The sequence below is a fragment of the Etheostoma spectabile genome, chromosome 18 (assembly GCF_008692095.1).
Source record: "Etheostoma spectabile isolate EspeVRDwgs_2016 chromosome 18, UIUC_Espe_1.0, whole genome shotgun sequence".
Classification (NCBI taxonomy): domain Eukaryota; kingdom Metazoa; phylum Chordata; class Actinopteri; order Perciformes; family Percidae; genus Etheostoma; species Etheostoma spectabile.
This window is the reverse complement of record NC_045750.1, coordinates 860,053-870,062: the sequence shown is the minus strand read 5'-3', so window position 1 is coordinate 870,062 and position 10,010 is coordinate 860,053. Positions and strand designations below refer to the sequence as shown.

The following is a 10,010-nucleotide window of genomic DNA, read 5'->3' as shown; positions in this document are numbered from 1 at the left end:
GTATGGCTGTGTTATTTAATCTGCTATAGACAGATGGTATAGAAAGTAGAAGAAAAGAACAAAAAAAAAAGGTTTAAATGTGCTTGTGTATGTCTGCATCTGTGTCTATGATGTGTAAATGATAATGTGTAAATAACTGAAGCATAAGATTTTTTACTAAAGGATAAAAGTAGAGAAAGGGGGGTCGGACTTGATAAGTTGTTTATCAACTTCTTCCTCCTCCTTTTGAACATGGAAAATTTTTGTTCTGTTTGAATGACTTTCAATTTTGGAAGACTGTGCTAATAAGTCCATGACCTTAGTCATTTTAATTATATATGTATGCAGGAATGCATGCATGTATGTAAATCTTTTTTTTTTTTTTTTTCAAATAAACTATTAAACTAAAAAATATATTGGGTCAATTAACCAATCAATTAAATCAGCAACAACTATATTTTGATAACTGTTTTTAATTTTTGTGTTTGTCAAGTACAAAATTCCAAGTGCATAGAGTGTGTGGGAGCGAGATGCTAAAGAAGTACAACTAGAAACCAAGGAAGTTAAAACAAATGTGCTAGTTCGCCACCTGAAACTTGAACAACGACCCCTGAACCGAGAGAGAAAGAAAACTATGATCCATTCTGGTTGCAACTTCTCCAATGAAAGGAATTTCTGCTTTTCTCTGTTTATTATTCTTCTTCTTTATTTATTTGACGCCACTTTACATTCAGTCTATAGCTTCTGCTCCTTGTTTTACTTGTTTTTTTTTTTTTTTTGCTTTTACTGTAGAAAACTGCTGCTGTTGTAACAAGGGAATTTCCCCACTGTGGGATGAATAAAAGTATTATCTAATCTTATCTTTGCAATTTCAACATCCTTGAGTTTTAGTCTTTGGGATATAAAACAAAACATTTGGCCTCATGAAGATCAGAATGGGCCTTTTTTTTTCTATTTTAAGGACACCGGGATCAATTGATTAATCAAAGTATTTGGCAGATTGTTCAATAATGAAAATAAGTCTGATTCAACAACACTGCTTTAGACTAAAGGACTAGAGATCCTACATTAATATGGAATATGCAATTACTTTCCACCGCACTTTAATTCGGATAGTTTCTGCCCAAACTTTACTTTATCTGTACCACCTTTAAACCATTGTTATACTGCTCATTTTAGCCTAACTTATTATAGCTATCTGTAACAATTCTGTCTATATTAATAATAATAGCCGCCTGTATATATATATATATATATATATATATATATATATATATATTTATAGTACATACTCACCTGTAAAATCTGTAAACCATTAGTATGTTATGCTATTTGCACATATCTGTAAACATTTGCAATATATAATATCCACATAATTTCTGCTGGTAAACTTGCTCACAATACTTGTTATCTATATTTTGTATTCATAGGACAAACCCATCTGTAAAACTCTGTTTAATAGTATTCTTCTATATTTATTCATTACATATCCATGTCTTGCACTTCCGGAACCATTGTATATATCCTGCACTTACTGCTATTGCACTTCTGGTTAGACCCAAACTGCATTTCGTTGCCTTGTACCTGTACATGTGTAATGACAATAAAGTTGAATCTAATCTATCTAATCTAAAGTTCCTCTCTCTGACCACGGTTACATACATCCTGTACTTTGCAATACATAAGGATAGCATGAGTTTCAAATGTAGTAAAACCGGATGTTCTGTCTATAAAATATTCTGCACTGTGGTACTGATGCTCCATCTCACCTTGAGGAAGACCTGCAGCTCCTGGGACTGTGTGCGCTGCAGGATGTCTGGCTGCAGGTGTTTAAATATGGCCACGCACATGTACACCTGGTAGTCGGGACCCATCACCACGCAGGTGGAGACGTAGTGGCAGATCTCTGTCCAGTCCAGATAGTTCCAGAAACACTGAGTCAACCAGTGGAGGCACATCTGTGGTGAGAGAGACACAGGTTGTGATTTCCAGGATATTGTTCGTGTTGATGAGAATAATCCTGTCAACAGAATATTATAAATTCATCTGTGCCCAAGTGTTAGTAGTTTACATTTAATAAAAAGCAAAAAAAGAGCCCAATTATACTGTAATATGAGTGATCTGCTTAATGCTTCTGACAATCAATGAATCCTGTTTCATCTCTTATCTGTATAGCTCTCTTAAATATAGTGTCTATCAAAGGGAAATACTGTGTATAACAAAATGTAACTGCTTGAGTTTGCGTAAATTGCTCGCATGTCACAGTTCCAATAAGTTTTCTCAAAATATCATTTTACATTTACTTAAATCCGTACACAACCATGAAAAAGTACAAATTTTCAAGACCAGTTAATTTTGACCCAAGAATTGTGAATAAGTACATGCAGAGAATTTTAAAGATAGAGCAGTGCAAATGAGAAAAAATACTCAGAAGTCAGTAATAAAAATAATAGCAGAGAGACTTAACACAGCAGAGTAACCAAACCCTCAATACGTGTGTTTGATTTGATTTTAATTAAAACAATACACACTGCTGAAGAGAAGGAGAGCTATGGCTGTAGCCTCGTCACACCTGGTTTTTAATTTGTGTCCAGCCGGCAACATGGCTGAAAGTTCACTACTAAAACATGGAGGTTGATTTGTAAAGGCATTAGTCAAGCTCAGCAGAAGTTGCCATCAGAGCTCCTGCCAGCAAAAACAGAGGTGATTATATTGTTCTACATAAAAAAATCTTATTTTGTAATTTCAAAACTGATGTGGCAGTGGCAATTTGAAGAAAGAGACATAATGACAACCAAATTAAATCTGGAGGCTGCTTTCCCACAGCCTGAGCCTTAGTACAGTGTAGGATGGCCTAACAATTTCATTGAAAAAAAGTCAAAGTATGTCATGAAAAAGTCATAAGAAATTATAGTAAAGTTTAAAAAGGTATAGCATGTTGAAAAAGTATTACAATAGCTCACCTTGTAGAGCGTGCAGTGGCCCAGGGTTTGAATATAACCTTTGGCCCTTTCCTTCAAGTTTTCTCTCTCTCTCCACTTTCCTGCCTACAATGGTCTTATCCATTGAAAGCTAACGTGTATGTCATAAAAAGTCATAATATAGTATGTCAAAAAAGTCATAGTATGTCGGAAAAAACATCATATTATAGTATGTAAAAAAAGTCATAGCACAGTATGTTGTAAAAATGAAAAAAGGTCAAAGCAAAATATGTCAAAAGTCTTATGTATGTCAAAAAAAGACAAAAAAAGGTCATAGAATAGCATATGGTAAAAGAATAAATAAAAAGTCATAGCACTGTATGTTAGATAAAAGTCACAGTTTAGCTCATATTGTAGAGGATGCGGCCAACGTACCGAGGCTCAGTGCTTACCGCTGCCGCCCTGAGTCTTCCCCTCTCTCTCCACACTTTTCTGTTTACAACTGTCCGATCCATTAAAAGGACAAATCTACAGTAGAAAAAATGCTACAAATAGTCGTAATATAGTACGTCCAAAAGTCTTAGTATACCGTGTTAAATAAAGTCATAGTGTGCCAAAAAATGTAAACAAAAGTGTATAGTATGTCATAAAAAATCATAGGATAATATGTCAAAAGTACAAAAAAGTCAACATAGTATGTCGAAAAAGTACAAAAAAGTCATACTATAGTATGTCGTTAAAAGTCATGAAAAAGTCATAGTATGGTATGTCGAAAAAGTCCAAAGAAGTCATAGCAGAGTAAGAGGATAAAACTGAACACAAGAAGTCTTGGTACAGTATATCTCACCTTGTAGAGCGTACGACCATAAAAAGTGATGGTATAGTATGTCAAAAAAGTCATTAAAAGTTATGGTATAGTATGTCAAAAAAGTCATTAAAAGTTATGGTATAGTATGTCAAAAAAGTCATTAAAAGTTATGGTATAGTATGTCAAAAAAGTCATTAAAAGTCACAGTATAGTAAGTCAAAAAAAGTTATAGTATAGTATGTCAAAAAAAGTCATTAAAAGTGATGGTATAGTATGTCAAAAAAGTCATTAAAAGTGATGGTATAGTATGTCAAAAAGTCATGAAAAGTCAAGTATAGTATGTCAAAAAAGTCATTAAAGTGTGGTATGTATGCAAAACATAAAAGAGGTTATCGTATGTCAAAAAAAGTCATTAAAAGTGAGGTATAGTATGTCAAAAAGTCATTAAAAGTATGGTAAGTATGTCAAAAAGTCATTAAAAGTTATGGTATAGTATGTCAAAAAAGTCATTAAAGTACAGTATAGTAGTCAAAAAAAGTTATAGTATAGTATGTCAAAAAAGTCATAAAAGTGATGGTATAGATGTCAAAAAAGTATTAAGTGATGGTAAGTATGTCAAAATAGTCATTAAAGTTATGGTATAGTATGTCAAAAAGTCATTAAAAGTGATGGTATAGTAGTCAAAAAAGTCATTAAAAGTACAGTATAGTATTGTCAAAAAAGTATTAAAAGTGATGGTATAGTAGTCAAAATAGTCATTAAAAGTGATGGTATAGTATGTCAAAAAAGTCATTAAAAGTGATGGTATAGTATGTCAAATAGTCATTAAAAGTTATGGTATAGTATGTCAAAAAAGTCATTAAAAGTCACAGTATAGTAATCAAAAAAAGTTATAGTATAGTATGTCAAAAAAAGTCATTAAAAGTGATGGGATAGTATGTCAAAAAAGTCATTAAAAGTGATGGTATAGTATGTCAAAATAGTCATTAAAGTTATGGTATAGTATGTCAAAAAAGTCATTAAAAGTGATGGTATAGTATGTCAAAAAGTCATAAAAGTACAGTTATAGTATGTCAAAAAAGTCATTAAAAGTGGGTATAGTATGTCAAAGTCATAAAAGTATGGATAGATGTCAAAAAAGTCATAAAGTGATGGTATAGTATGTCAAAATAGTCATTAAAAGTATGGTATAGTATGTCAAAAAAGTCATTAAAAGTGATGGTATAGTATGTCAAAAAAGTCATTAAAAGTCACGTATAGTATGTCAAAAAAAGTCATTAAAAGTGATGGTATGTTGCAAAATAGTCATTAAAGTGATGTAGTATGTCAAAAAGTCCTTAAAAAGTGTGGTAAGTATGTCAATAGTCAATTAAATTGTTGTAGATGTCAAAAAAGTCATTAAAGTGATGGTATAGGATGTCAAATAGTCATTAAAAGTATGGTATAGTATGTCAAAAAAGTCATTAAAAGTGATGGATAGTATGTCAAAAAGTCATTAAAAGTCAGTATAGTTGTCAAAAAAAATCATTAAAAGTGATGGTATAGTATGTCAAAATAGTCATTAAAAGTGATGGTATAGTATGTCAAAAAAGTCATTAAAAGTGATGGTATAGTATGTCAAAAAAGTCATTAAAAGTCACAGTATAGTATGTCAAAAAAAGTCATTAAAAGTGATGGTATAGTATGTCAAAATAGTCATTAAAAGTGATGGTATAGTATGTCAAAAAAGTCATTAAAAGTGATGGTATAGTATGTCAAAATAGTCATTAAAAGTGATGGTATAGTATGTCAAAAAAGTCATTAAAAGTGATGGTATAGTATGTCAAAATAGTCATTAAAAGTTATGGTATAGTATGTCAAAAAAGTCATTAAAAGTGATGGTATAGTATGTCAAAAAAGTCATTAAAAGTCACAGTATAGTATGTCAAAAAAAGTCATTAAAAGTGATGGTATAGTATGTCAATAGTCATTAAAAGTGATGGTATAGTATTATAGTAGTGTCAAAAAAGTATAAAGTGAGGTATAGGTGTATGTAAAAGAGTCATTAAAAGTGAGGTTAGTTCAAAATAGTCATTAAAAGTGATGGTATAGTATGTCAAAAAAGTCATTAAAAGTCACAGTATAGTATGTCAAAAAAGTAGTTGAGACTTACAAAAGAAAGAAAAACACGTGAACCTCATTGTGGTTCTTTAAGGACAGTCAGAGGTTTAACAAAGTCAGTAGGTATCATTCACCATGAATGTTTGTACATATTTTCATTGTATTTCATTGTCTATCAGATACCTGTTGAGATATTCCAGTCTGAACCAAATTGGTGATTGATACCATTCCCAGAGCCACGTTAGAATGACTTATAAAGATGCACAAAGACATCTTTATATCATGCATGGGAAGCAGCATGTGAGAATTGTGTCATAGTTCGATGAATCCACCCTCTTTTTTGGGTTGACCTGCGCTGTTCCTGATTAGGATTTGACTACATCAGTAGAGTCTTACAGAGCATCACACCCTCATGTCTAATTTTTCCAAACACACAACAAACTGCACCCACTGCGTTCTAATTGTCACGCCAATAATCAGCCACTGTGTTGACTAACGACACAAGTCTGCTCGAGCGTACAAACAAGCTCCGCTTACGCTCCATAAACATATATTAGATTATTATCGCCCCCTCCTCAGCTACACTCTTGGAAATACTGACATCCTAATTTGCGTGTTGTAATGAAAACAGGGAACGACTCTTGTTTTAAAACCCTCAGGCAGAAAAACAAGTATACATAGAGCAAGGCACTTCCTGTGACTATGAATCCCTTCAAAAGGTCCTCACGAGAGCAGCTCTTTTTTGGGGAAAGCAGCGAAATGTGCCTTTCTCTGTTGTTAATGTTCCTTTGAGCTAAACTGAGAGTGCAAAGGTGAGTGCGACTGTATTTTTCACCTCATTTTCCTTCTGCCGTAAACTTCCAGAGCTATTATAAATCTGAGCGGGTCAGGTCGCGTTGGCCGACTCACCGAGATGTCGCAGTCTGCCTCTGAGTGTCACTTTCCGTTTTATCTTACAGTGATATGATCATATTGTGTCATTTTTTAAAGACTTCTCTGTCCAATGCTGTACACATTAAAAGCTATAAAAAATAATTAAAGAAGTTTTTGTTTCATAAATATATATTTTGAATGCATTTGATATATTGCAACATACATACAAAATACTAGAATTCTTTTCCCATGTCATAGTCGTCTCTTGATATTGGCGTATTACCGAGCAGTATTTCGTGGCTATTGTTACCATGACGTTAGTGATGGCCAAATGAAGCTTCGTGAACCAGAGTCTTTATTTTCTGAGCCCACTAGATGGCGCTTCTGGTTTTGAGAGAAAGTGCAGGCGGTGCAATTCAGCGTGTTCTCAACCAATTGCTGAACAGAGAGCGCCATCTAGTGGCTCAGGAAATCAAGACACTGGTTCACGAAGCTTCATTCGGTCGTCACTACCTGACATACCGATGCTTCAAAGTTTCAGTGAGTAGGATTTAGTGGCATCTAGCGGGGAGGTTGGGGATTGAAACCAACTGAAACTTGTACCAAGAGTCAACCGTGTACTACAGTGAGATTGCCGACGTGTACAGTGGGAATTTACCTCTTTAGAGCCAGTGTTTGTTTTGGTTGTCTAGACCATTTTTTACTCAACTTTTCAATGTCAAGGACCCCTACACTGACAGGAAGCAGACCACGGACCCCCATTTAACCCTTGTGTTGTCTTCCCGTCAACCATGAAACATTGTTATCGCTTTTTCCAACATTTTTGTCACTTTTTCAATGTTGTGGGGTTCTTTTTTTGATTTTTTTTTTTCCAAAGTTATTTGATATTTCTACTTTTGACATTCTCAGCGCATATTTCGAATGCCCATTTTTTGTGATAAAAATACTGAAAATTGGTCAAATTTGACCCGAGGACAACACGATGGTTAAAAAGATTTTGTCCAAGGTGCACCCATCTGATAGGATTTATTTCTTGTAGATGTTTTATTACAGAAAGTGTATGAAACCCATGACCTTTAATGTAATTTATACTTTTTATTGATCCCCAGTGGCAGACTCAGTGGAAAAGGACTTGCTCCGTATATAGATATTAAAAGCTAGTTCTAAGGTAACAAAAACAACAATTCTCATCTTCAGGTGATTATACACCGATGAAGTTATAGCTATTAATGTTAATATTTCATTTCTGCCAATGAGATCGCCCTAAACCCTACACACTGGACATTTAAAGCTGCGCTACAGTCACATAGCCACTCAAGTATATTCTCTATTTAAGATCATTGTAAATTAAATAGTTTGGGGTTATATTACAGATGTCACCTTGGACTTACATATCGAGAACATAATCAGCAGATAATTTAATTATGAAAATAATTGTTAGTTGCGGTGATGAATTTTATCTTCAACTCTTGCATCCACACTCAACCTCTACTGTACAAATGTCAAGAGGTGCATAATGCTTTATTTGCCACTGCTGCTTCCAAAGGGCTTTGAACGCTCAAACCTTTGGAATAGATATTTCCATCTCTGACAGAAGAATCGGTGCCCATTATCGCCTAGAAGAGCAAAGAGATGAGCTGAATGTTAACGTTTTACTCCGCCCGGGAGACGGCGAGTTTCGATCTTTGATGCAAATGCGGCGAGTCTTATAAGCGCCCCTGCTGCTGTACATTAGGTGAGCCTCAAATGTCAACCACTGACGGGATCAAACGGAAGAGGATTCAAGGTGAAAAACCTTTTTTTTTTCTACCTTGTTGTTTGAGAGAAAGTCTGTGTCAAAAGAATCAAGTGCAGAGGAGCAAAGATCTGACTTATATTCAACTGCTTTGTTTAAAAAAAAGTAAAACCCATTCAATGTCAAAACTGCATTTTGGTATTCCAAAGTCAAGAGAAGTCAAAGCAGGATAAAAAGGGAAGTCATTCACACGGCAGATGTGCTTCTAAAGGCTTTAAACACCGTTTTGGGTCTCTCGCTGACATCATTTATGAAATATTCCACAACATCGACAAATGAGCTGCTGACTCTTTAGGTGTTTATGGGGAAGAAATGTCTACGCAGTATATTTTAAATCAAGCCAATGTAATCGAAACTATGTTCCTCTTTTCATTTTCTCCGTCAGTAGTAAGGACAGTATATTAAGAGTACGTTAATGGAGAATCCTAAAAGCTCACAACTGGGCCTCAAACCCTGATTGTGGGTGACTCTGCTATAAAAGATTTAAAAAAGCAGTAATAAAACACCAAAATACTCGGTTTTCCCAAAGACACGGTGTCTGACTTGACCCAAAGAATCTCAGATATCGTGGCAGCACATCCACCTGTGAAGAACGTTATTCTGCATATTGGGTCACGTGATGATGTTACGCAACAGTCTGAACTGCAGAAACTGGACTTTAAGGAACTGCTGAACACAGTCAGCTCCCTAAACGCAGAGGTGTTTATCAGTGGCGCTATATCATGTCATCAGACATGTCAACATTAATAAGAAAATGTGCAACCGTGCTGCCACTTGTGTCTCTATTGTGTTTATGTGTAGTATCTTTTTTTTTTCTTTTTTCCCTAATGTCTGTATTACATTTGCACACTGTATTTATCAACGGGATTTAAAGAGTTTCATCTGTTTGTATTTGTATTGTTGACTGTAATCTTCTTATTGTTGTTCTTGTTATTTTAGAGAGACAATTTTAAGATGTGTCCAGGGACAACGGATGAAAAACAGCCTTTTGGCTAATTCTGGTGCATTTACAGCAACGTTAATTAATGAACACTGTCCCTGTCTAATAAATTATTAAAATAAAATTAAAAATGCCGCCAGTGAGAAGAGGAGCTGAGAGATTCAGCCGACTGTTGGCACCAAACAGATGATATCTTACGAAAAGTTATGCAAACGTTTTCATGCGTTATCCTGCAACTGGGGGGGCAGCAACACGAGCCGAGAGTGCACCTGCCTAAGCCCCTGCTGTGGTGAACCTGTTTAGGCAACAAAACCACTTGGTTAGGTTAAGGAAAAGATGGTGGTTAAATATGCAACACAAGTTACGTACGAAAAGCAAGTTTAACCCTTGTGTTGTCTTCCCGTCAACCATGAAAAGACAACGTTTTGGTCACTTTTTTCCAACATTATCATTGCTTTTTCCAACAATTTTGTCCCTTTGTCAATGTTGTGGGTGTTTTTTGTGCTTTTTTTTCCCCCCAAAGGTTTTTTGTCCAAAAAGTTATTTTTGACGGCCCATTTTTTGTGACCCAAAAAAAGAAAAGAACTGAAAACG

General features: G+C 34.7%; 1 protein-coding gene and 1 long non-coding RNA gene across 3 annotated transcripts in view; one reads left to right on the top strand and one right to left on the bottom strand.

Annotated features, from left to right (window-relative positions):
- tbc1d32 (TBC1 domain family, member 32) overlaps nucleotides 1-10,010 on the bottom strand; it is a 73,173-nt gene that overhangs the window by 6,831 nt on the left and 56,332 nt on the right. For both annotated transcript variants that reach the window (XM_032543038.1, XM_032543039.1), the window contains exon 33: nucleotides 1,749-1,937. In XM_032543038.1, the coding sequence (XP_032398929.1) occupies nucleotides 1,749-1,937 (189 nt within the window). The remainder of the gene's footprint in view (nucleotides 1-1,748; nucleotides 1,938-10,010) is intronic.
- LOC116706301 (uncharacterized) overlaps nucleotides 1-10,010 on the top strand; it is a 21,410-nt gene that overhangs the window by 3,444 nt on the left and 7,956 nt on the right. Inside the window, exon 2 of the long non-coding RNA XR_004336195.1 lies at nucleotides 2,857-2,865. This is a non-coding gene — a long non-coding RNA (uncharacterized LOC116706301). The remainder of the gene's footprint in view (nucleotides 1-2,856; nucleotides 2,866-10,010) is intronic.